At 45.3% G+C, this 26,645-nt stretch overlaps 1 protein-coding gene across 2 annotated transcripts; it reads right to left on the bottom strand.

Moving 5' to 3' along the window:
• Positions 1-24,646, bottom strand: HAO2 (hydroxyacid oxidase 2). 2 transcript variants are annotated; one of them, XM_024764877.1, is made up of 8 exons: positions 24,555-24,646; positions 14,483-14,621; positions 12,603-12,754; positions 10,604-10,887; positions 9,140-9,349; positions 4,709-4,867; positions 4,268-4,337; positions 1-352 (listed from the first exon to the last, which is right to left on the bottom strand). In XM_024764877.1, the coding sequence occupies exons 2-8, from the start codon at positions 14,611-14,613 to the stop codon at positions 297-299; spliced, it is 1,062 nt and encodes a 353-aa protein (XP_024620645.1). In that variant the 5' UTR covers positions 14,614-14,621; positions 24,555-24,646; the 3' UTR covers positions 1-296. The 2 variants fall into 2 exon arrangements, with proteins under 2 accessions (XP_024620645.1, XP_024620644.1); XM_024764876.1 differs by lacking the exon at positions 24,555-24,646 and adding an exon at positions 15,906-17,006.
• Positions 24,647-26,645: the final 1,999 nt, after the last annotated feature.

The following is a 26,645-nucleotide window of genomic DNA, read 5'->3' as shown; positions in this document are numbered from 1 at the left end:
TATATTCAAAAATTTTAATCCACTAGCTACTTCAGTCATTATTGAACTGCCCTTTTAAGAAGTCTTCTTTCAGAGGAGGATTTTAGGCAAGAGAACAGCATATACAAGGCAGTGAGGCAAAGAAGAGCATCGGCACATTTGAGGAATATGAGGGATTGGGGGTGGAGTGGTTGAGGGTGCAGGGGATGAGCCTGTGGACAGGATGGGACAGAGGCAGGATGGCATCACACACCCTATTAAGATTTTGTCTTCTTCCTGTGGGCGAACTCAGCAGTCAGTCCCTTCACTCTCTTTCTCTACATCCTGGAGAACTGGATCAGGTCCCGACTGATCTCGGCAACCGACCGGCAGCCTAAAAGAACCACATAGTTAAAAAGCTCATTTCTCTAAAACCCCAGTCACCTACCCCACTGTGGGGAAGAGATGGTCTAGTGGGAACAAGCTTGACTTGACCCTTGTGCTCACCCTGATTAAATGTTATGTAATCATCTAATTCTGATCGCACTGGGAATTATTTCGTGAGCCTGTGCCTGTGTCTTCTTTTAAAACAGCCATGTCAAAACGGCATGGTAAAAAGGTAAAAACCACATTTCGGCCTTTTGAAAAATCACTTTGTGTGCAGTGGGTACACTTGACCTTTATCTCCGTCGTGATAAGGCTTCAGGACACAGGAAGTATCTGTCAGGGAGGCATATGACTCAGGGAAAGCAGACAAGATAGGGCGAGTGTTTCATACAACTGCCTTCTAAGAAAAAGTTTTGTAAAACGCAACACCCGTCTTCGGTGGAGGAGCTTCATTAAAATGCAAAACTGGGACTGTCGCTGAGATGAGACACAGGGATTGGAGACAGTGACTCCAGACAAATGTCAAGAGAGGAGGGAGAAAGTGAGAACACGAGCTGGAGAACTGTAGGCGCAGAAGACAGTGAGACATCACTGGTGATAAGAGGATGTATAATGTTTCACTTGAAGTTCTTTCCCCATCTGTGGTGTATGCACCGTCACCTCCCAAAACCTAACTAGCAAATTGTATTACTCACAAAAGTATAACTAATGAGAGGGTCTTTTCCCAAAAATGGAAGCGGAGGAAATGGTTGAGCTTCATGCCCGCGTGGATTGTAAGGGACAGAAACGGCAGGTGTGGAATACATAAATAACCCGTAAAATGAATTAAGTCAGCAGAAGCAGGAATTCAGAGCCACAGGTGCTCTCATCAGAACTGACAGTGAGTTTGAGAGCTCTGGGTTTCCACAGGGCAGACAGAAGAGTGCAGCGTCAGAGCAGGCAGACCTCCTCGAGGAGCACAGAGATGCCAATATACAATCTCTGCTTATATATTGTAGTAGAAATAAATATTTAAATTATGGAAAAATGTCTCAGTAGTTGCATCAGAGTGTTGCGATTCCATTTTGAGATGTGAAGTATCTGTTCACATTTAAGCCCTGGTGATATCTGTGTACTTGTTCTACTTATCAGTATAAACTCATCAGAATGGGTCAGGGTCCCCCAAGGTACCAGGGACATTGCCTTACTCTTGGTAGAGGTTCAGGAAAAGTTTAAGAGTGAATGCATAATTACAATGTATTCCCGCTTTTTCATTACTGTAAATTATGTGGATATTCACACTAAAAAGCTTTGGCTAAATTAAAGCAAAGTGGTTAATTCCCAGCAATAAATCTGAAGAAAATTCATATACTCTTCTGATTTAGCCCCCTCGCCTTACGCGGGATGAGAACTGAGTAAGGTGTGTGCAGGCTTGTGCTGATATGATTTATATGTGCACATTTTTGTTTTTTAAGACAAATCACAGTTTTACCCTTTCTATAAATATAATTTCAGCAATTGGTCTCACAGTTAGAAAAACGTTAATTTTAAACTTCTTTTGCTTTCAACCGTAGTGCAAATAGTGTTCTCCTCCCAGGTCTGTGATGTCTCAGGGTTAGAAGGGGAAAATATCACACATTTCTAGGGGAATTAGGGAAGAGAAGTCATATTGACTGATCACCTCCTGGGTGCCAGGTTTGTGTTAAGGCGTCTGAGATGCAGTGTGCAGGGAAAAGCTAAGGGGTGACAGAATGTCTGGGGTTTCACATTATGATTTCACACTTTAGTGAGTTCCACCAAAAACACAGCGCCCCCTTCAGCTGAGACCCCCCTCTCCCCGGGGACTAGACTGTGGGGTGTCTTTCCTGCGGGAGCGACACACACAGAGGATACCGAGGGATGGCCGTCGGCCTGGGTTTTCTATTCTTCCTCTTCCTCCCCAAACCCTCCTCTCCACCCCACATTTGGTTGTTGATTAGTAATTTTTCTATACATTTAAAACAATACATTCTCACTGTAGAACAATTAGAAGGAACGAAATATAAAAAGTCAGGCATAAAAGTGTTCATAATCCTGTTTTTTCCTTCTTTTTTTCCTGCCCCCTTTAAAAAAGGGTGCTCTCCATGCTCTATTTCAGAAAGAGATTTTCCAGCCACCATTTCCACCCCCAATGGTTGTTAAGTATAAACTTTTGGTGGAATAAAAAAGCTTTGCTATTGTGAATTCCCCCAACAGGCTTCTGTGAAAGAAGTTCAGATATCATTTCACAAGGACAGGAGAAAATATTTGGGGGAGCAGGAGAAGTCACCTCAATCTCCTGGAATCTGCAGAAACCATAGGTCTTCCCATCCCTCTCCCCACACCCCCCCCCTCCGAGGGGCAAAACACACCAATACGATATTTGTTCACACTTGTGTTCTCCCCTCCCTCATGGGAGCGACTTGGGTCATTTATTGCCTTATCTTCATAGGCTTTGGCCCAAAATGGACAGTCCCGGTCCTTGACGCCTTAATCCAGTTCCCTTTTTTTTTCTTTTAAACTGCTAAGTGGAAAGGGGCCGGTGCTGGCATTAATGCCGATCTAAGTTTTCCAGCTTGTACTACTCAAGCCCAAAAGGGTGAGTCTGCAGCCCCAGTGGACACTATGCAACTTGGACGCTGAGTACAAGATACTTGTCTAAATATCAGATCAAAACCAGACTTGAAAAGACCTGGACGTCCTGCCTTGTGCCTAGCACATGTCACATGCTCAGTCACGCCATCTACAGAAATAAGTTAATGGCGTGGAAGCAGTCTTGACTCCACTTCAGAGCTCTTGATTCATTAGTTCCTTACTTCTGGAGGAGGTTTCTGTTATTACCATATTTTAGAATTGAGGTGTGGGTGGAGGTCTTATTGGGGTTCGTCTTGTCTGTCTCTCACATTGCCAATTGATTACCATCTATAGCAGACAGTCAAAGACAGAGCTATTGGCCATTGGCATTTGGGCAGGACAATTCTTTTCTGTGAGACAGCTCCAAGCATTTTAGGATAGTTAGCATTTCTGGTCTTTGAGCACTAAATACCTCCAGTACCCACCCTGTATCATGGTGCCGATGAGAAAAAAAATAAACTGACCCCCCGAACAAACGCCCCTGAAGAGAGAAGTTACCATCATTAGTTGAGAGCCACTATTTTACTCTCTGGGATTCCAGGCTTTGCTAAACACGTATGTTATTTTGTTTTGTTTTGTTTTGTTTTTTGCGGTACGCAGGCCTCTCACTGTTGTGGCCTCTCCCGTTGCGGAGCACAGGCTCCGGACGCGCAGGCTCAGCGGCCATGGCTCACGGGCCCAGCCGCTCGGCGGCATGTGGGATCTTCCCGGACCGGGGCACGAACCCGCGCCCCCTGCATCGGCAGGCAGACTCTCAATCACTGCACCACCAGGGAAGCCCAGCACGTACGTTTTTATGAGCACTGCTTTACAGTCATCTCATTTTTGACTGAAATAGCCTGCCTGTAACTTCGAGACATTCATGCGTGTCTTGCTGTCTGTGGTTACGCAGGATGATGCGGCTCCTTCTCCCCGTTCTGTCTTCCTGTTTGTTTCTATCTCCCCCAGCTCCTCCATGCTTCCCCTATGACATAATTTCTCTACTCTTCACAGTCCATGAATATTACTTAAAACATGACACACAGAACCACATCTGACAAGCCTGATAGGATCTGAGCAGGCCAGAGTAAAACGGGACCCTCTTTCCCCAAATCTGAAATTGCATTTGATTTTGTAGTAGATGTATCACATTTTGAGTTCGTGCTTAATCTTTGTCTGGCACATTTCCTCCCTGTTCTTTCCTTTGGGCCGTCACTGGGTCTGGGAAAGGCGAGCTAGAAGGGCCACTGCTCCTGTTCTTTAGACGGCCTGTTTTCAGTTCTGAATCAGGAAAAGAATTGTAAAAACTTACCTGTCAGGGTCATGGAAGTGTGGAATTCATTTTTTAAAATGTTCAAAACTTCCTCAACACCGTGTTCACCCTGCTCCCAAGACGGAGAGAGAGAGAGAGAAAAGGAGAGACAAAAAGAGGCATGAAGGAACATTCTGACTATGTGCTGAGTATAAATTCCAGGTGAGCTCAGAGCTGTGCTGGGGAGGACGGGGCTACCTGTGAAATTAGAACCATGTTGGGAATAATGGAAAGCAAAGAGGAAAATGTAGGGTGACAGCTCTTGAAAATGGGCAACACGCTGCCGAGGAAGCATGGTGGAGCTGGAGAGGAGTCACTGTCCTTCAGGATCTGTGGCACCTTCCAACAAACGGCCAAACTTGGGGCTTAAACCACAGAAATGCATGGAAACGAATGAGAAGCGTGGTACCTTCCGGATGGTTTTCACTTTGCCACTCTCACCTTGTAGGCGAGACCCCATAGGATGGGTCTCCCCAGAAAAACGCATTTAGCCCCGAGGGCCAGAGCTTTCAGCACGTCATTGCCGGTTCGGATGCCACCATCCAGGTACACTTCAATTTTCCCTTTCACAGCAGCCACCACTTCTGTCAAAGCATCGATCTGAAAAGGACAGACAAGTGTGGGTCAAGGGATTTCCCTTTTGACTCTCAGGATGTCAGGGGACAGCAGTGCCCCCTCAGCATGGGCTGGCGCCAGGAGGTCCAAGCGGGGGCGATGCCTAACTTTTCCTCGCCTCCCGTGCTTGAGGCTGCAGGTGCCTATCAAAGCAGTGCAGCTACATTCCCGAGGGCCAGGGACTTTCTGCAGGCTCCCCGTTCTGCCATTTTCTGCTCCAACAGAGACAGAGCAGAAACCTTTCTGTTCCTTTTCACATCCCCTAGGGGACATTTCCCATTTGTGGTGTTCACTTTAATGCTCTTCTTTTTAAAGAACATTTTGACTTTTGATTTTCGTCCACTTTTTCTGTGTCTAAGGTGGCACAGCTAGAAATGCTTTCCATTGCTAAGGCCCTAAGTCTTTTTGGCAAAACAAGTGTGATCGGCCATGACCCTAGCGTCTGGACCACAGCCTGTTCAGTGTGACTGCGCTGTACATCATTCCTAATACACCACATTTGAGCAACTTGTTCCTGACTCCTTTGGGGGTTACCTGAGACATGGGATAGGTATGCAGCAGCAACATTGTAAAACTAGGGTTGAAGACTTCCAAAGACAAAATAGAAACAGCTGATCACTCTGGCCTGGTTGCTCCGCTGGACCTTTTCTCTCACCTTGTCTCTTTCATTCCATGATCTTTGGTCAACAGGCCCTGTGCACCTAAGGTGCCACAGACCAAGCTGTGTTCCTCCAAGTCTATAAGGAAGAGTGACTGCAGAGTCTAGGAGGAGGGTCCTGGAGGAAAAGGTTCTGGAACTGCCTCGGGGGCTCCTGTTCTGTGCCTCATTGAGGAATGACCAGAAAGGAGAAGTAGAAACTGGGCCCCTAAGAGGACTTGTGCTGCCAAAGGCATCAATTGGAATTCTACCTGAACAAGATCCTTCGCTGAGACTGAGCAGAGTATGAAATCAGGGAGGAAAGAACTTTGTACTTTAATTTACAAGTGGAGGAGAATTGAATACGTCGTGACTCACATGCAAAGACTGGAGGGAATTCATATCCAACTAAGGGGTATTTTTACAGTCCCACCATGGTATTATTTGGAATATTTCTACAAACTATTTCTACAAATATTGTGAGAAATGAATAAATATACTTGTGCAAGGACTCTTCTAGTGAGCCATAGTGCACAACGGAGCTGACAGTAATTTGAGAAACAGAATAGGGAGTGAATTTCAGCCTAAGGTTCAGTGTGGTTTGAGAGTTAATTTTTGATAATCCACAACAGGGCATTCATTGGAGCCTTCTGGGGATAAAACCTGGCTGATCCTTTTCCCTGGTTCCAGGAGGACGTACAGGGGTGTTAGATATGGAATCTTATAGAGATGGAACTTCGCTCAGAGTCACATCCCTCACAAGGAGGGGACTGGGTTGAGAAGACTGAGGAAATTAACCCCAGCACAAAATTTAAGGGGTGCCAAAAATATAAATAATATTTGAAGACAAAATTTTAAAAAATCAAACTTTGACCTGTGAGCTGGGGGCTTGTTTTGATAAATAAAGTTTTATTGGAACCAGGGCCAGGATTACAGTGAGATGAGTGAGGCAGTGTTATGCAAGTGCAGGGACGGATCCTGTCTTTATTAAAAATGTTGATATTTTGTTCACCACAGATTTTTTGCATTAAATTTCATTTTTTCAAAGAGTGTATGAAACTATTATATACCTTACTCAGTTTTTCTGGCACCTTCTAAAATTTTGAGCCAAGGGTGGGTTTCTCACTAGCCTCACACTAATCTTGGTGCTGTCCCTGGTTGACCTTGGGTTTGGTTGTAGGTCAGATGGCTTGGGAGAACAATATGCTGATCAACGTAATGGGGCAGGAGAAATTCTTCTCGTTCTGGTGCCTGCCTTTGCCAACACTCATTCTCTATTGAGGAAGTGCAGTGGGAAAATTAGTCGGCCACTTTTTCCCACTCCTTACTCGGTCCTCCCCAAGGGGGCAAGACTAGCTAAACTGATTAGTGAGGGAAAGCCGATTGTATTATATTTTATTAGCATTTTCTCAGAAGTCAATACTCTACCCTGTTTGCTGCTAGTTGGTGAGGGCCTCTTTGCTTTCTCCTCCTATTGTCAGCACAGTCGGGACAGCTCAGGACCTGCTAAGCTCTTTTGCATCCTCTATTCTGTCAGTTACGAGGTGTGTGAGAGATAGCTTTGTGGGCATCCTTGCAGGAGTAGGGTGAGAGAGCTCAGCGTATGTTCTGAAGACCTGTGTTCTTCTAAGGTCTTAGGTCAAGAGTTGGGATGGAAAGTGGGAGGCCTGACCGTTCCCTGCAGTTCAGCTCTTACGGAGAGTCATAGTAAAGTGTGCCCCTTGCTCTCCATCATTCCATATGCCTGTTTGCTATCAGGTAGAGCCCGGTGGAGAGGAGAAGGCCAGTGATTGGTACTTGAAACCCCCAAGCTTCACAAGACTTGAAATGTACAAACTGGCTGATGTAGCTTTTCTATTTCCTGGAATTTTTTTTAAAGAAGTAATTGAATATGTGCTAAAGATTTAAGGATGGTCACTGATGTGTTGTTTAAAATAGTGAATGCTTAGAAGCAATCCAGATGTTCAACCATAGGAAGCTGGTCATATAAATTGTCTATTCATATTACACACCATTAAAAACAAGAAAGCGGGCTTCCCTGGTGGCGCAGTGGTTGAGAGTCCGCCTGCTGATGCAGGGGACACGGGTTCGTGCCCCGGTCCGGGAAGATCCCACATGCCGCAGAGCGGCTGGGCCCATGAGCCATGGCCGCTGAGCCCGCGCGTCCGGAGCCTGTGCTCCGCAACGGGAAGGGCCACAACAGTGAGAGGCCCGCGTACCACAAAAAAACAAAAACAAAAACAAAAAAAACCAAGAAAGCATATCTACTGAAATAAAATGAGTTCGATATATTAATACATGGAAAGAAGAAAATTACATAATATCATGTATAGTTTTCAAACCTAAAATGTTATGGCCACGTTAAGTTGATTACCAAACTGTTGTCAGTATGATAGTGCTTTTTATCTTATTCTTTTTGCTTATGTATATTTTATAGTTTACTTGTGGTGAACATTTCTTACTTATATAATAACAAGGCCAAAAAAGACTTTAGAGGAAAAAACCCCACTTCCCTTTCTCAAAATGAGTCAAGTGGCAATAGAAGAATCTCTTGAAAAATATAAGCTATAAATCTCCATGAAAATAAATTAACAATTGGCCTTCCCTGGTGGCACAGTGGTTAAGAACTTGCCTGCCCATGCAAGGAACACAGGTTCAATCCCTGGTCCGGGAAGATCCCACATGCTGAGAGGCAACTAAGCCTGTGTGCCACAACTACTGAGCCTGTGCTCTATAGCCTGCAAGCCACGACTACTGAGCCCGCGTGCCTAGTGCCTGTGCTCTGCAACAAGAGAAGTCACAGCAGTGAGAAGCCCGTGCACCGCAATGAAGAGTATCCCCCCTTGCTACGACTAGAGAAAGCCTGCATGCAGCAACAAAGACCCAAAACAGCCAAAAAAAAAAAAAAAAAAGAATTAAAAAAATTTTTTTAAATAATTTTTAAAAAAAGAAAATAAATTAACTCCCTTAAAAAGTTCTTTCCCTTCCTCCCTCCTTTTCTTTTTCTTTCCCCAAACTCCATCTATAAGGGACAAATTCATAAGTTAGGAGAAAAATTAGACTGTCGCAGATTTTTAGCAAAGGATTCATAGGGCATTTTTAAGTTTCACTGTGAAAGACAGTTATTTATTAGCTTCAGTTAGGCACTGTTTCTTCCTGGGATGTGTCATATGAGAAAAGATGAGGTTCCAATCCATGCAGACAGGCAAGCTTCCAGCTGAATGCTTCTTCCAGAAGGCAGGAGACCTCCATGCCTTGGGAACAACTCTTCTATCAGATTTCACCTTAAACACTTACTGTGTGAATTCAGACAAGTTACTTAACATCCCTAAACTCTAGTATCCTCATCTGTAAAATACGGATACTAATGCCCATCTTGCAGGACTGTTTTGAGATTTAGAGATGACATACGTTGAGTTTGTAAAAATAGCCTGGCACACACTAGGCTATTATTAATGATTCGAAGTCCTTAACAATTCGCAGGTAGATATGAGCACAGGTGGTTAGGGGGAGGGGAATGTGCACCAAATTGCACAGAGTACCTTTTGCTGTGGACACACATACACACACACACAACAGAGCACTCACAAACACACCCAGGCTGAAGTCATCCTACTTACAGAAGCAGGAACCTCATCAAGCTGCCTCCCACCATGGTTGGAAACAATGATGCCATGGACATTGTGCTTCACAGCTAACTCTGCATCCTCTTTTGTCAAGATCCCCTTAAGGATGATGGGCAATCGAGTCATGCTCTGAAACCAGGAGAGATCATCCCAGCAGATGGATGAGTCAATGGGGGACATCTGGAGATAAGGCATTAAATTTCCCTGTGGGGGAATAAAAGAGAACTTTAGTCCTGAACTCCTTCATGACTCCCATTCCAAAGATGGGACACATTTGGAGAGCCACCAAAAGCTTAAAAAGAGGGCCCACAAAACCCAACAAATTAACAATTGGCCTTCCCAACACTACTTCTAGCTCCTTTTCCTAACAAAATTTGTGTAAAAGACTTTTATTTCCATTCCTTATTCATTAACCATTACTTGTGTCCCTGCTCAATAATTATGCCAAGATCTGGGCACATAAAGACAAATAAGACACAGTCCTCACTTAAAAAAAAAAACAAAAAACACCTCAGAGTTTAGTAAGTGAGATAGATAAGCAAAAACATTTATAGGCCGTTGCGATGTGTCATGACTGAGATATGCACAGGGTAACAAGAACTAAGCAATACTTCAACAATCTTAAGTCAGATATTATCCAATATTTATCTTGGCTCACCGTGTGAGTCAAATATCTATAGATCCCAATGTGTCCCTGGAATCTAAGATTCCAGAAAACCTCAACGCCAATTTGTGGTTAATGAGTAGAACTGTTGAGTCACTTGGCTGGGTATCAGAGCTGCCCATTGGCTGAAAAGGCTGATATCACTACCTCTAATGTAGCCAAGAGATTCCAACTTTACCATGGCTTTCTCTCTCTGGGGCACTCCATCCCATTGGACTACAGGATTTTAATGGGAGAAGTGCCCTTTGTAGTCACCTTGTCTAAACAAGTGTGCTGTAGCACTCTAGTGCCCCGTGGATGAGTTCTAGGTGTGCAGAGATATTTCCTCCCCAGTTTTCAAGGGAGGAGGGTGGGGCTTGGGCTGACTACACACCATAGGCCATTCACCTTGGGTATGAGTATCCTCTTCAGATAGTCAATTTATCTAAGTATGCCATCCAGACTGAGCATTTTCTAAATGTGGCATAGAGTAGAAAATGTTGGAAGAACTTTTTAGTTTGCTCTCCTATTTCATGAAAAAATCCTCTCCCTAGCTCTCCTATTTCCCAGAACCCAGCCCTGCCCAGAACATTTCTGGGCTGCCAGGGATGGGAAAGAACATTTTGTCTTATATTCTGCTTGTCTGGAAGTTCCGGGCAGCAGGAACCACATCTGCTTCTTGAACTGCTGCATCCCTAGTGCCTGGCACAGAACAGGTACCCAATGACTTCTTGAGGAAAGAAAGAAAAGAGGAAAGAGGGATGGAAATCTACCTCCTGTAACGCCTGCCCGCTTGGCTCTGGTATCTTTCCTACCTTCTCAGGTGATCCGAGATCTTTTAGCAGTAAGTTCTTCATCAAGTTCACTTGGTTTGTAATGTTGTGTCGTCTGTTGCCAATTTTGGGTACATCCACAGTGATTACCAGAGCTTTGAAACCCAGGGATTCTACCTTTTGGATCAGCTGTTTGTTTAGCTGCCTGTTTGGGTGCACGTACAGTTGGAACCATCGCAGGCCCCCCGGGGCAGTGGCAACAATGTCTTCAAGGCTACAGCTGGCATACGTGCTGGTGATGTAACAGATACCGGCTGCTAGCGCAGCTGCAAAGCAAAGGACACAACTCAGGTTGGAGGGCAGAGGCATTCTGAACTGGGGTGAGATGCCCTAGGAGTCTGTGTTGCCTCTGGCCAGCTTGCCCTGTGAGTGAAGATAAAGCTTGACTTCATTCTGCTTCCCTGTCAGGCAGGCAGGCATTGCACGTGTTTGATCAGATTGTCTGGGTCCTCCTCTGTATAACCTGTCTTACAAACTCTGTGTTGCATATTAAAATATTTCAGGCTAGAGATGACCTTGAGTCCCCAGAACGATTTGAAGATGTTGCGGTTTTCAGATAGGAAATGGGCTTCTTGTGAACTCATCAATGAAGCGGAAGGGAATTAAAGAAGGCAAAGGATGAGAAAATGTAATTCCAATGGAGAGGGATGAGTTTTGCAGCAGAAAAAACATGCTATCTGGAGTTAGAAGAATGTGAGTTCTACCACTTCTTAGCTGTGTGGCCTTGAGTCTCATTTTCTTTATCTGTAAAAGGGCGGGGTGGGGGATAATAATACCTCTCTTATAGGGTTGTTGCAAGATTAAATAAGATACTAGCTATGGAAGCATTTTTTTAAATTATGAAGTGAGGTGCTATTACAAATACTAGGGATAATGAGGATGATGACGACGGTGACAATGACGTGCTGATCGCATCTTTCTCATTTCTCACTTTAATCATTTTCCGGGGATTCCCCAACAGGTTAATGTCACTACCATCCTACAACCCATGGGCAGAGAATTTGACCTAATCACAATGAATACTTTCAATTCCTATTGTCAACAGGAGGTATCCCATTCTCCTGCTCCACCCCCAAAACAACACAGCACGCTCAACCATGAAGATTTTGTAAAGCAGTCATATTCATACAGGGTATTCATATTTCAACTTAGCCAAATTTGGTTCCTAACCTGATGGAGGTCACTTTCAGCTCTAGAATCCATGCATTCATTGCTTCCTATATCACAGAGTCAAAGGAAAAGACCCCAGGGAAGCCATGGGCAAGTTGAGCAAAAACAGATCTGGCTTCGGGTGAAGATTACAAATGAGTCACAGGAATATTTTTACCCCCTGCCCTTCCTTTCTTCTCTCCTCTCCTTTCCTTCTCTTCTCTTCTTATTTTTTAGTGGTGGCAGATGAGGGAAGAGAACTCAGGGGTACTAGGAAGGAAACAAAACCCAGTGAAAAACTTTTTGTCAAATAAGGTGATCAAGTCAATGGAGGAGAAGGGAAATGGAACATTTGGACAAGAGCACCTGCCAGGGCCTTGTGTTAGGGCTTAACGTCATGACTTTCTCCTCATCCTAAATTCAGAGGTACACTGTTCAGTCCCAGCCCTGGCCCATGAGGGTTCAAAGAGAGCCCTACCCTTGGGGCCACACTGAGCAGCCCTTTCCCCCCAGATGCTGTGTCAGAGGGGCCAGTCAGTGCCCCTCTTCCTTGGGATGGCTTGGTGGGATTTTCACCTCCTCTTCACCTGTAGCTCCCTCCCCGTCTAACCATTCTTTATAATGGAAAATTGGTATTTTCTCAATCTTAGGTGAAATGTTATGCAAATGTAGCTTTAAGCATTCCTTTTCCTACCCTTAATTCCAACCAGATTGCTGTCCCTAAGCCCCTTCTCTAGAGAAATTCTGGAGCTGTTTGCCCCTGCTCTGAAGGACACCTCTGTACACTTTAAGGCCCTTGGGAAGGGAGCCTCAAGGTGGGCTGGGTTCACACCTCTGGCTGTGCTCATTTCTCCATCAGGCCAGGCAAGGCAGTGGAAACCCGTGGGTGCGATGCAAATGGGGGTGCTGATCTCCTCCCCTTGGATTGTGGTCCGCGTGTCCACCTTTGACACATCTTTCAGGTACCGGGGACGGAGGCGGATTCTGTGCTGGACAACAAAGAGATTTTCTATCGGTGGGATGACTCACCAGCACGGAGGGGCTGCTTAGCGCTGGGACCTCCAGATTCCTGACACAGATCTAGACCACACTGGGTCCCGAGAAGCCATGGGCGGAGTCAGTTGGCTGGTAGCTGAGTAGGCAGCATAGACAAGCTAGAGCCTCTGCTCCTCCGGAAGCCTCTCCCAACCCCCTATTCCACACTAACCCTGCCTTCTCTGAACTCCTGGTACACATATGGTCCACGCTGTTCCCTGCCTTTCTCCGTCAGAGGACTGTGTCTTGGAGCTGTGCCTCCCTGACCAGACTGCCGGCACTTGGATGCTTTGATTGACCCATCTTAACAAGGACTAGAAAGGGAAGGAATATGCAGGACGGAGTTCCAGTCTCTTCCCTCTTAGGTTGGAAACAAATCTCTATAAAGCAAGAAAAGGTCATTGAAAGAGAACAAATCCCAGAGAATGACCACGACTTTTTTTTTTTTTTTTTTTTTTTGCTAGAGGCTAATTCATTTGAAGATTTGACTTAAACACTACTTTAGAAGGTAGGGAAATTAACAAATAATAATTATATGAAACGAACTTTTAAGTCGAACAGATACTTAGCTTCAGGGTCCAAAAGTGCTTATTTTCCACAACATATTATTATTTCTATATGTAAACTGAGGAAGATTTTTCTGGAAATGCTGATTGTGCAAATTTGGGTAGGAGCCTCAGTTACTTCATCTGTGAAATGGGAATAATAATCCAACTTTCCTAATAGTCTTGTGAAGACACCATGAGATAAAGCAATTGAAGTGCCTAGTATAGTGTTAAACAAGTATGAAAATACAGATAGTGTTCACCATGCATCCCATTTTCCAGTTTTCTCCTGACCTCTGTATCACAGAGGTCAGCAAACATCTTCTGGAAAGGGCCAGATGGTAAATATTTTAAGCTTTGTGCCATGCGGTCTTTGTCACAATTACTCAGCTCTGCTGTCGTAATGCCAAAGCAGCCATGGACAATATGCAGATGACAGAGCATGGCTGTGTTCTAAAATAACTTACTTGTGGACACTGAAATTCTGATTTCATATAATTCGACATATTGCAATTCTTCTTCTTTTGATTTTTTTCAAGCAGTTAAAAATAAAAAAAAAAGCCCATCCTTAGTTTGTGTGCCATCCAAAAACAGGCAATGGGCCCGACCTGGCCTGTAGGCTGCTCTTTACTGACCCCTGCTCTACCCGCTGCTGTACCGCCCATCTCTTCTCCCTTGAATCAATCTTCTTTCATCCCCAAGACTCCTTGGGTCTCCATATTTCCTCCAGCCTTGAGCCCTCTCTCCTGTTCTGCCTCCAAGCCGGAAGTTCAGGAGCTCAGGAGATTTAGGTTTACCCAGCCAGCTTCTCCTCCCTGCCCAGGTGGCTGGAGACCTTGGGACTCTTGTCCTATCTTGTCAGGGGCAAAGTCACCGTGATCAGCACTCAGGCGACTCACTTATGGTAGTTCTGCAGAGGCACTGAGATAGACTGTCTCTCCATCCATGCTCTCCCCAGTCACCTGTCTCCCACCAAGAAAATCCCCCCAAATCCCAAACAACAACAGAAACCCATTATTATGTCTTGAGTACTCTATCTTCTTTGGAGGCAGAGACCAGAACTGCTACCTTCCAAAGAGCTCTCAACCAGTACACCTTAGCTTAGCAATAGAAAGGATACAGAAGACCAGACTTTTTAAATGCTGCGATGTTGTCATCCCGTGTGAGGCAGTCATCAGCTCCTCCTTCAATAAAATCCCAAGTTGACTTAGACAGCTGCTCCCGTGCATGGGCCTTGAAGTCTGTCAAACACACCAAGGGCATTTCTGGACCTTTAAAGGAAAAGCCAAAACTCACCAAACAAAACCCAATAAGAATACTTCCGATACAGAGGAGAGGGTGGCGGCAGGGTGGACTACAGCATGAAGCTCTTTGGATTCAACGTGAACCCCCTGTAACCTTTATCTCAAAGGAGGTGCTGCCAAAGATGCTGATTCCGAGCCCCAAAGCAGGTAGTCATGCTGCACCCCTTCACTGTCCCAAGCCCCTCTCCCAATCCTGGTTATTGGGTCTTCTAAATATCCCTCAGGTCTGTCCCCTCATCTCTAGGCCCACTGCCTCAGATCTAGGTGAGGCCCTACCACCTCCTATAAGATTATTACAAAAATTTCTTATCTTTGTCTCTTAGCCTTCAGATTCACTCTCCATCTTGTTTCCCTCCAGCTGCCCGGGATCTTTCTAAAAATGCAAGTCTGATCATGGCTCATGTCTTTCAAGTGCCCACGGCATGGCATTCACAGCCTTCCAGGACCTGGTTTCTGCTCACCATCTTCATTTCTTTGTGGCTTTTCCTTGTCTTTTGGGTCACTATGAGCATTTCCTGAGCATACCGGAGATTTATTTCATATTTTTGTGCTCTTTTGGAAGGATATCCATCAGGGTGAGAAAACTGGGTCTGAACAGATACTAATGCCTGGAAGTTCTCAGGAATCTCCGGATGTGTGAATACGGGGCTGTAGCTGAGTATCAGGCATGAGGCTGACTTTTGCGACTCCCTGGTTGGGTCATTCAACATGGCTAATTTTGAGACCAAGAAAACAACATATGCTCCCTCCATTCATTGCCATCCCAGTCTGAATCCCGTAAACCTGGAGCTTCTGCTACCACTGCCCCTGAAAGAGGGAAGAGGGCAGTGTTGTGGGGTACATCCTTCCAGTAGGGGCAAGGGCAGAGGGAACACAGTAGCTACAGAGATGCTGAAGGCACTGGTAACAGTCAGTCTCAGCTTGTAGAGCTTCTGTGTAAGAGGATTCCTCTAGGAAGGGTGAGGAAATCTGTAGTTCACAGTGCTGCGTGTCTTCCCAGCAGTTGGCAATGGGGTAAGAATTAGCCAAAGGCTCTGAGTAGAAACTGAGTGATTTCCAGGTTATTGTCTGAGGAATAGGGATAAGCCCCAGGGACTAGACTAGGGCTTCAAATACGAATGGGGCAGCTCCTCTAATGAACGAGGGGGCCAAGGAGGCCAGATGAAATGTGGGGTGCTGGGAATCTTGGTAGGGGTATGGCTGTGCCAGAATCTAGTTAAGTCATACAGGAAAGTAGTCCCAAATACCCACCTAAAGGGCTAAGCAGAAGGAAGTTATATGACAGACGAGAAACAGCCCCCAGGATGCGCCATGGATTCTGAGAGGAGGCCGGGAGGTGGACTTTGGAGCACAGCCACAGAGCTTTTTATAGCAGCACACCTTGTCAGTGGGTGGGCAGGGAGCAGTTGAGGTGCTGAGTTGAGTTTGACAAAATACAGCAACAATGTCTAACTTATCTCATTCCTATCTGACCCTTCAAAGGCTCAGTAACTTTAATCGAACGAATTAATCATTGTAATTATCCAACTGTATTGCAATCAGTTATTTAAACCTCTGTGTGCATAAAAGAGTTAATATAGCAGGCCTGAGAATGCTAGTCTTCAAAAGGCCTGCATACAAGGTTGGCCCTTGGCTGGAGTCTGGGACCTTGGATTTCAGGAGAGTTCCCACCATGTTCTGATAAGAATGTCTCTCTGTGTCTAAACTATTTGTACAAACAATGTGCTCTATGCTGAACATCTGCTTTCCCCCTGAGAGTCTAGAATTTTGGTATGGGTTAGGCAGAGCATGTCCATATGACCAACCCCCAGCAAAAAACCTTGGGCACCAAGGCTCTGAAACGAGCTTCCCTGGTAAGACAATATTTCACACGTGTTGTCACAACTCATTGCTGGAGGAATTAAGTGCATCCTGTGTAGTTCTACTGGGAGAGGACTCTTGGGAGCTTATACTTGGTTTCCTCTAGATTTTGCCCCATGAGCATTTTCCCTTTGCTGATTTTGCTTTGCAGTCTTTCACTGTAATAAATCATAGCCTCAACTATCTGCTGTGTCCTGTAGGTCTTCCTCGTGAATCACTGAACCTGAGACCCTCCCCGCCCCAGCACATCTTGTATCTCCAGGCAGTAGGACAGTGTGTGACACTGAGTTGCTGTTCATAAATATTCATTACTTGAATTTAACATTCCCCTGTGTGTCATCTCTCTGCCTTGTGCGATGAGAATACTCCATCAAGTTTCAACTCCCGATGTCTCAACAAATCCCCATATCCTAAACATCACACACTCACAGAAATGTTCTTCTGCAGATTTCTAGCATAAAAACTCAACAATGGGGGCTTCCCTGGTGGCGCAGTGGTTGAGAGTCTGTCTGCCGGTGCAGGGGACACGGGTTCGTGCCCCGGTCCGGGAAGATCCCACATGCCGCCGAGCGGCTGGGCCCGTGGGCCATGGCCGCTGAGCCTGTGCGTCCGGAGCCTGTGCTCCGCAACGGGAGAGGCCACAACAGTGAGAGGCCTGGGTATCGCAAAGAAAACAAAAAAAAAACCCCAACCCCCCCACAAAACTCAACAGTGTTTATTTCTAATCCAAGGGAAATGACACAGCTTCACTCAGAATTACTTGCCTGGAACAGTGTGAATTATATCATCTGAAAGCTGCTTGGAAATAAATAAATAACCCAGCATATTTATATATATACCAAACACAGTTTTATCAATTTCTATCTACTATTTCCTCTTCCACCTACTATTTCCTTTTCGATTCCCTGTGAAGTAGACAGAGAAGGTATTAGTCTTTCCATTTTGCATTTGAAGAGAACGTGGCTTAGGAAGCAAGATAACTTGTGAAAGATCAGGCAGTAAATTATTACAGAGGAAGGCTCAGAATCATATCTTCTGGTAGCTTCTAAAGGTAAACATTCTCCATTTTCAATTTCATGGTACAGACCAAAGTAGTTGGTTCACCTAAATTACTTGTTATATTGAATTTAAAATAATTTTGTAGGGACTTCCCTGGTGGTCCAGTGGTTAGGACTCCATGCTTTCAATGCAGAGGCCGTGGGTTCAATCCCTGGTCAGGTAACTAAGATCCCACATGCCACGTGGTGAGGCCAAAAAAAAAAAAAGTTAGCATTAAAAAAAAAAAGGGATTTCCCTGGTGGTCCAGTGATCAGGACTCCACCCTTCCACTTCAAGGGGCATGGGTTCGATCCCTGGTCGGGGAACTAAGACCCCACATGTGGCATGGCCAAAGTGTAAAAACAAAAAGAATTTTGTAGGGTGAAAATACAATTATGTCGCATTTTTCCTTTTCATAAAGAAAAATGCGACATAATTGTTGCATGAATATTTGTATTAATATCTATTAATATTTCATAGCATATTTAAAGCCTAGCAGAGTCCTGAGCCCATTATTTTTACTAGCAGTCCAATACAAGGCTTATAACTGAAGGGAAGGACGACTGTGTTGTTCAAAGTTTTTCCTATTTGGGAGTGAAACTAAGCACTATATGTTTTTATGTATTTCGGTTTGATCCATACAGGCTTTAAAGCCACCAGAAATTAAAGGGAGGGTGCAAGTTGTCTAACGTGTAAGTGTTTTTTGTACTCCCATTTTATTTGATCTCCATTCCAGTATTTTTTCTTCTTTTATCTTCTACTCCAACTGTGAGAGAGGAAGAGAAAGGGGAGAAAAGGATGAAAATCTCCTGCTCACTGACCAGGAACTTAGCTCACTTAATCTGTTTAGCCTTTTTGTCTAGGGTAAAAAATGATGAGGTGCAACTTGTATACCAGTGATAAGGGAGCTAAAATCTAAGAGCAAGGGCACTCAGTGGTACCTGTTGCTAACGATCTGAAGTTCAAATTGTTTTCCTGGATGAGGGAAGGGGGAGGGACATAGACTGGCGCTGGCTGGAACTTCAAGGCGGATTTTGCTTTCTTCAGTATTACTGTTTGATCAAACGCAGTTAGTCTAGATAACAACCTGTCTTCCTTTGAAGTTTCATTTGGCGCATATGATTCATGTTGATGTCACTTTAGGAACACTTCCGCTTGTATGAAAAACACCTAGGCGTTCTGTAAGAAATCTCAGGGGGACATCATGGGGCAGGTCACTGAGATTCAAGGGGGAATCTCAGGGGCAGGTGGTTGGTCTACTTTAGGACCCTTTGGCCTGGTCCCCTGGGAACTTATGTCAAGTTTCCCAATGCAGCGGTAGAGATAATGCCAAGGCTACATTTTGGGGGCCTTGTTTGAAAGATTACCCTGTTCAAGGTTGTCTGAAAGTGCTTTAATCTCTTTGTGGGTGACAATCTCAAGGAGAGTGGCTGCAAAGCCTGGAGCCATCGCCATAGCAACGGTGGCATTGGCCCAGGAGAAGCTACTGCAGGAGGAGGCCCTGGTAGTGGAAGGCATGGGGACAGGGCAAGGAGGGGGCCTGGGGCTACTGGAGCCACAGGCAGTGCTGGGACCAGGAAGACAGGAATCTACAACACCCGTGACTGAGGCAGATGAGCCCCCAGGGAGTCCCCGAGCAAGGTCAAAGTAAAGGGCTTGGATTCCCAGGAACATCAGGTCAGATATCAGAGTAAAGATGAGACCGGAATGTCCCTAACACTGGAGCGGTCTGAGGAACCAAGGATGACATCTGTATAGGAATGAGGGGACGGAGGGCCCAGTGTCGGTCTGACAGGCGCGAGCAGTCAAATGCCGCAAGAACGGACCCAGGGTCCTATCAGCCCAGGATCGGTTCTGGCCTTTTCCCTGAGCCCTCCCACACTGAACTGAGGACTCAGGGCCCCTTCCAGGACATGATGGCCATGTTTTCCATTTATTCTGTTTTGCGAACTAATAATCTGTCCTCTCCAGCCACTGCCTCACCACCCACTCTCATTAGCCCGTTTTCCTTCCCAGGCATTAAAACTCCCCTGGTGACCTGTAGGCACGTTCTACTACGAAGAGCAGTACATGTGGGTTCTTCAGAACCAATTCTGCAGTAGCTATGGGGAATGTCTTTGTTTTACTCTAGGAGCTCGGTTTAAGGAGTTTTTAAACTCCTTAAATGTGAGGGAGGCACATTTATATTAATGTTCATACTGGAGCTGTCGTGACCTAAGTAGGTCATTAGTGACCCACTGTGCCACCTCCACAAGCCGTAATGACTGCCACTCCTGCCTGGCGAGGATGAGAAGACAGTTAAACAGTTGTGCTTGATGGAGCTGAGAGCGACTTTAGAGAGATGGATAAGATATGGACAAGTTTACACTGAAGCAGAATTTAAAAACGAACCCGGGTTTCCTGTCTCCATGTTGTGTCTTTCTGACACAGTATGTGACTCTCAGAATTTCTCTGACTAGCCTCGCAAAATAACCTGGAATTGGATTCTCCTTATTTGGGAATTAGCTTCTCAGCATAGACCTAAGGTTTCTAGAGATTTATCTACACTGAATTTCATCACTCTAACACCTCCTCTATTCTCTCTGACCCTACTTGGTTAGCCAATATCGGCGAAAAGGGCTGAAGCTGGAGGAACAGAACAAGCTCTTGCTTGTGTAGTCAGTGGACCAGTGCTTGTGAGGGTCTGAGAGGCAGCCTGCTTCAGGGAAGGTTACTGACACTTAGCTCTATGAGCAGAGGCAAGTGACCTCCTCTCTCAGGACCTCAGCTCCTCATTGGAAAAACTAAAAGTTTTATATATTTTGGTGATCCTCCCGGACCGGGGCACGAACCCGCGTCCCCTGCATCGGCAGGCGGACTCCCAACCACTGTGCCACCAGGGAAGCCCCTCTACCAGATTTGAAGCTACCAGAAATGAAAGGTTGGGCTGTTGTCCATTAGGCCCTCATATTCTGTGTTTCCCCTGCCCATAAAAACGCAAAGACCTGTCTTTAGATGGATCACGTTAGCATTCTCGTTCAGCACTTTGTGGCGATAAAGTACAGAACAGGAAACTAGCCCATCATTTGGGCTGGTTCCTAACACCAAATAGCTAGGAGCTCACAGCCTTTCTTTTTTCTTCCTCACCGACCTCGAGGCTCCCTTTTTAACCAGCTGTTCTGGCCCTGTGGCGCCACCTGATGGCTTCAGCGGAGCTTCTCTGCCTGTCAGGGCGCCATTTCCCTTTTGGAGGAGGGCTCTCACCCAACCTGGGTTCCCTGTTGGCCGAGCAGGTAATCCCTCATCCTACATATGTATGCCTCTTCCTCTTTCGCTGATTTCTCCAAACCACTGGTTGATTTTTGCAGGAAATCTTTCGCACTCTTCTTCCCTTTCCCTAGTCTCTCCTGTCTCCTTCCCTTTTCCATTTGCAAACCCAAAATAACCCCCTCGCGCGTGGATGAGATTAGTGCTGTAGAGTCCCTTGGATTAAGAACAAAAAAGTAAACAAGTTTTGAAGTCACATTAGATTTGGGTAAAGAACCTCCAAAGCCTTTGAAAATATCCTCAGAGGCACCTTGAGATTCCATTTACTTCCGTTGCCACTGAACTCTTTCTTCCTCTAATTAAGCCTCTTTTCCTCATCATCAGCATTTATGAACGCCAAAGAAACTATTTATTACACAATTTTCTTAGTTTTCAGTTTTAGCCTAAGACTAACAATACATGACTTTACACTCATTTTCATTGCAAATATGCCAAATTTCTGCTACTTGGCAAATCAAGCAGGTATTTTCAGTCACCTAGGACTCCAACCACTATTTTATTAGCCTTCTTTCTATGGGAAAATATGGGCTGAGTTCCAAACAAATGGCTTCCAAGGTTTGCAGTTTTGGAGCACAGCCGCGTTGTGAATGGCGTGCTTTCCGTGGGGTGTTGGCGATCGTTTAGGGCAAACTGGGAGACACTGACCCAAGCGCTCATAAGGTGTTTGGGAAGATTGGAATTTTCTTCTTCTATTGAGCAGTGGAATAACTTGGTTACACAAAGACCCTTGGAGACAGCGTGATGGCTCCTTAATAATAATAATAATGACAATAAAACTGCAACCATTTACGGAGTGCTTCGTGATGCGTCATGCACTGTGTAAATTGTTTCATGTGCATTAATGTGTAATTCCCAAACACAAATATTATTATCCCCATTTCAGATGAAAAACCTGACGTTCAGAGAGATTAAAATGCTTTGCCCAACATCACACATCTAGTCAGACGTGCTGACTACCATAGCTTGTCTCTTAAGCATCATGAAAAGAAGCAAATATATGTAGCCAAGTGTGGTTTGCAGGGTGAGAGCTGGCATTGAAAACGCCCTGGGCAGATGCAGCTTCACTTCCTTCCCTTGACAAAATCATAACTTGATCAGAAAACTTCGTCATTTAGCTGGTCATAAAAAATACCCTGGCAAGTTTAAATGAATCTTAATGGTCTCCAAAGCACTCTTCCATATTTTATCCCATTTGATGCTTATAATAACCCAGTGAGATAAAGGGCGATCACAGAGTAGAGGTACAAGAGTCCCATTTTATATATGAAAAAATTAAAACTCAGAGAGTTTAAGTGAATTATCTTTAGTCACATGATGAGACTGGCAGGGCCTGACCAGGAATCCCTCTGACTTGCTCTAGATATTCTTTACTTGGCCAGTACGGGTTGTTAGTTGTTTCGCTAGGATACATTCAGGTCTCTGTTCTGTAGGGTCAGAAGAGCTGCATAAAGTGAGCTTGGTCAGTTCCTACAAAATCTAGGCCACTGGGAAAGGTGTCCTGTGTGGAGATCATTGCCCTGCATCTTCATTTGCTCAGAAAGGGCAGAGTGTCAGAAACTACACAGAGGGTCAGAACAAGCTCTGAACTCTACTCTTTTCACTTCTGACTTGAGGTCTCATAGGCATAGCTATGTGTAGGAGTGGCAGCCTCTGGGAGGCAGCAGGAGAGGGATGAGAAGGCAGAGCAGTGGGGATGGACTACACCAGGTCGGAGATGGAGCAGACGTCTCTCTGCCTTCCTCTAGCATCTCTCACCACGGTGTCTATCCAGATTGCATTTCTGAAGGCCACTGCCTTCAGCTGTTAACGTTACTCCATGAAATGTTAGTAGTTGAGGTAGTCCATTCAGTCAGGACGACAGAGTCTCATAAGCTTTGTAACTTGGCAAACATGGGCTCAAACTCAGCTCTGCTACTTGCTCACCGTGAACAAGCTATTCGTGGAAGAAGACAGTTAATGCCTATCCCATAGGGCCTTCAGGAGGACTAAACACTATAACCCGTGTAACGTTTCTAGAGCAGTGCCTTATATAGACTAGACCATCCATAAATGGTAGAACCGTTTGCACTTTTTCTCTTGTTGATGGCATTCTCCTGAGAGGCTCTGGAGGTTGACAGTGGCTTCCAGATTTGAGTCATTCCATGGTGGTATCGTTTAAACCCTGCATTGGATTTGTTCATTAGTTCATCTCACGGGGCTTATTGAGTACATGCTCTCAGGCAGGAAGGCAGAGGCAGCCACTGCTTAGCACGTGCTCCCTGACGTTTCCTGGTTGCTTACAGGTAGGCAGGGTTTATATGACCAGTTCTGGTCAATGGGCTATGAGTGGAAGTGACGTGTGTTCATTCTGGGCCAAGAATTTAAGTGCTGATATGTGACCCTCTATCTTTCTTTTCTTCTGTTACAACATTCCGGAGGCCATATCCACCAGAGGCATAGCTGTAGGATAAAGACAGCCTGGATCCCTGAATCACCACTTGGAAAGGAGTAGCCTTGGAGATCAGCTGACTTTGCCTGGGCAACAAATAAATATTTGCCTGATAAACCACTAGAATTCAGAGTTTATTCTCTACTACAGCATAGCCAAACCTAACCTCACTAATATATCTAGGCATCACGCCAAACACTAGAAATTTTTAAAAACTTAGATGATATCAACATCTGCTTTCAAGAAGCTTACAGTCGAAGGAGAAGACAGATTTCAGTAGCTGATTCTCTGTTAGTTGATATGATATAGAGTATAACAGAATTCCTTTTCTAGGGAGAGTTACCCAGGAATTTGGGAATATTCCCATTGTTTCTCAAAGGGTATCCCATAAATGATGTTCCGCTCCATCTATTCTAGACAAGCTCCAATTCCCATCTATCTATAAAATTAGAATACGGCTGTCTAGCTCACAGAGATCTTGTGAGAATCAAAGGATCTTGTAAAATGCAGAATAGCCTAATGATTAAGAGTAAATACTTTGGGAGTTTTGTTTCCTGTTATGAGGTAGAAAATCACAAAGAGCAATTTCTCCCTTGATCCTGTTTCCAGACTCTCTTACAATCCATTGATCTGTCTGTCTTTCTTTCTACCAATCCCACCCTGTCTTGATCACTGTTTGGGGAAAGTTCTTCCCAGATTGATCTATAGATTCAACTTGACTCAATCACAGTCTCGGGAGGCTCTACATTGGAGGGAATTACTACCTCGTTCCAAGCAAGCTTATTCCCCAAAGAAACTACACCAGCCCGATTGTTTGAGAAACATTAACTTCTTTGCCTTTTAGAAGCAGTCCCAGTGTCACTGTTTTCCTCTGCCCATGGCCAGGAAGCAGTGATCAAGTTACAAGGCATATCTCGAGGGCAGGAACTGTGCCTTTTAGATTTTCCAGAACTTTTGCAAGTGGACATCTTTCGAGCTATTTTCCTTCCTGAGGACACCAATAAATACTCCTCCAGGTGGTTCTGAGACTTAACTTCTCTAGACATAGCCTTCTCTAGCTGTAGTGTCTTTGAAGCAAAGCCTCCCTTTGCCAGGTCCTTCAGTGTCCTACTACCTGCCTCCACGTTACCCTTTTCTGCCACGACTCTCCCTTACAGACTCACAGTGAGCACCTCCGATGCCTCCCGAAATCTCTGGCCTTCTCACCCCACCTGCCAGCTCATCCCCCTTCCCAGTTCCAAGCACACAGAAGACACGCAGCTACACACCTGGTATTAGCCTCTCCCAGTACTTGGGGAAAGCGATGTCCAGGGGTCGCCACGCCACTCCTGGCTCACGGCTGGCTGTGGTGGGAATAGCAGTTCCCTACCCACAGCCCCCTGAGGACAGAGAAGTTTCAAGGCTACAAGTTAATCTTTAATGGGAACAACATCACTGGCTTGGAAGCCAGTGAGCAAGTGGGCCAGAGCAAGGTTAACCATGAAACAAACTTGGCGAGCTTTGCCAAGTTACCTCACATTTAAGGGACGTTCATTGCCAAATTCAATCTCAAAATAAAAGACTCGCTTTTTTTCTCCCAAACCATATATTTTCCCAATTCTTCCAAGATGGTTAGAGGAAGGGAGTGGGTGATTTCAGGTGGAGAATTACGAAAGCCCCGTGTTGTAAAGGAAAGGCTTGTCTGGGGAGGTGGCGAGGGGATGGGTGAAGAGTGGTCACAGCCTGGGAGCCGGGAGCAAGGAGCAGCGGGGACCCAGCCGGGATGGACTGAGGGCCGCGCTGTGTGGAGCCCTCCAGGCCTGACCAGAGAGGAATATGAGAGGCAGGGAGAACCACTAATATTTTTGAGTGGAAAAATGACTCAGTAATCAGGCAGAAGCCAATACAAGAGTACATGTGAAAAACGAAGAATTCCCCAAGGGCAGTCCTGTGGGGTTCGCTAAAGGTCGCTAATTAATGTCCAATTCGTCTGGGTCCTTCCCTCTGTGCTTCTGTGCCAGCCTTGCCACGTCCTCAGACTGCAATAATAAACGGCTATTAAGTGCTGACAATAGGCCTGACACGTTGCATGCATTATTCCACTTGATCTTCACAGCAACCATATGGGTAGATATTATTTTCCCCATTTTTCAGAAGAGAAAATGAAAATTAACTAGCCCAAGATTTCATCAGTAATGAGCAGAGTTGTTTTTTTTTTTTTTTCTCGTCCCTGGTATGGCAACTTGCCCTTTCATTAGCTTGTCCTGAGGTGCCCAAGGAGGAAAGGAACACAAGACTTTATCCAAAGCCCAGCTCCCTCTGTGAGCACATCTAACATACTCCACAAGAGCAAGCTGACCTCAGGAGGAAGAAACCTGTAATTATTTACATGGGACTTTTTTTTTTTTTTTGCGGTACGCGGGCCTCTCTCTGTTGTGGCCTCTCTCGTTGTGGAGTACAGGCTCCGGACGCGCAGGCTCAGCGGCCATGGCTCACGGGCCCAGCCGCTCGGCGGCATGCGGGATCTTCCCGGACCGGGGCACGAACCTGTGTCCCCTGCATCAGCAGGCGGACTCTCAATATTTACATGAAAGAAGATGGGAGGAGCACCTTTTGGAATGTCATCTCACAGGCTTTCCTGAGTTAGGAGTAATCTCCAGGCACACAGAGTTGGGATTTGAATCTAGCTTGTAGCCACCATTCAGTGGCATGTGAAAACTCTAGGCTATTTCAAGGATCATGGCAGTGGGATTTGCCCGTCTTTTAGAATCTGTAGTTGAAGTGAAAAATAACTTTTCCTGGTGATTTGTCATACCTTCCCTGCTCAAGACTCATTCTGCGTTTGCTTGGAGGGTAATTGCTACCTGTTGTCTTACCACTAGATGGCAGTATCACCCCAGAAATGCCTTGCAAAGTGACCAGACTCCGGGATCTGGAAATTCCTTATCCGCAGTGGTTTTCAGGCCCACGCAATCAGCCTCCAGGCCATGCCCACAGTCAGCTTTCACATCACCTGGCCTTCTCACTGTTCTCTGATCCAGACTTTCCATTGCCATTTTCCAATCCTGGACAGCGTCCCTTCCTTCCAGGAGACACTACAGTGTTATGGGCAGGAACACAGATGCTGGAGCTTCGTGCCTGAGCGCCAACCTGCAGCCTCTTACTAACATCCACATGTTACTTAATTTCTCCATGCCTCAGTTTCCTCACAACATCCCCTACACTTTCATGAGAAGTAAATGAGTTAATATCTATAAGGTTCTGGTAGTAGGTAGAACAGTAGAAGTTCTCCTATAGCTCTCATAGCTAGATTCATAGTTTGAATCAAGTTCAAACTAGGTTCTCAAGTTTGAATCTAATATGAAGTCCTGGGGACCTTT

Source organism: Neophocaena asiaeorientalis, unplaced genomic scaffold (assembly GCF_003031525.2).
Source record: "Neophocaena asiaeorientalis asiaeorientalis breed wild unplaced genomic scaffold, Neophocaena_asiaeorientalis_V1.1 scaffold62, whole genome shotgun sequence".
Lineage (NCBI taxonomy): Eukaryota > Metazoa > Chordata > Mammalia > Artiodactyla > Phocoenidae > Neophocaena > Neophocaena asiaeorientalis.
This window is presented reverse-complemented; position numbering and strand designations above follow the sequence as displayed.

What these genes read in the sequence shown, in the direction of transcription:
- HAO2 (XM_024764877.1), bottom strand. Translation starts at nt 14,613, where the DNA reads ATGCCCTTGGTGTGTTTGACAGACTTCAAGGCCCATGCACGGGAGCAG. An exon ending in ATCTCGGATCACCTGAGAAG is followed by an intron (nt 9,350 to 10,603) that starts GTAGGAAAGATA and finishes ATTCCCCCACAG; the next exon opens with GGAAATTTAATGCCTTATCT. An exon ending in TATGGGGTCTCGCCTACAAG is followed by an intron (nt 4,338 to 4,708) that starts GTGAGAGTGGCA and finishes TCTTGGGAGCAG; the next exon opens with GGTGAACACGGTGTTGAGGA.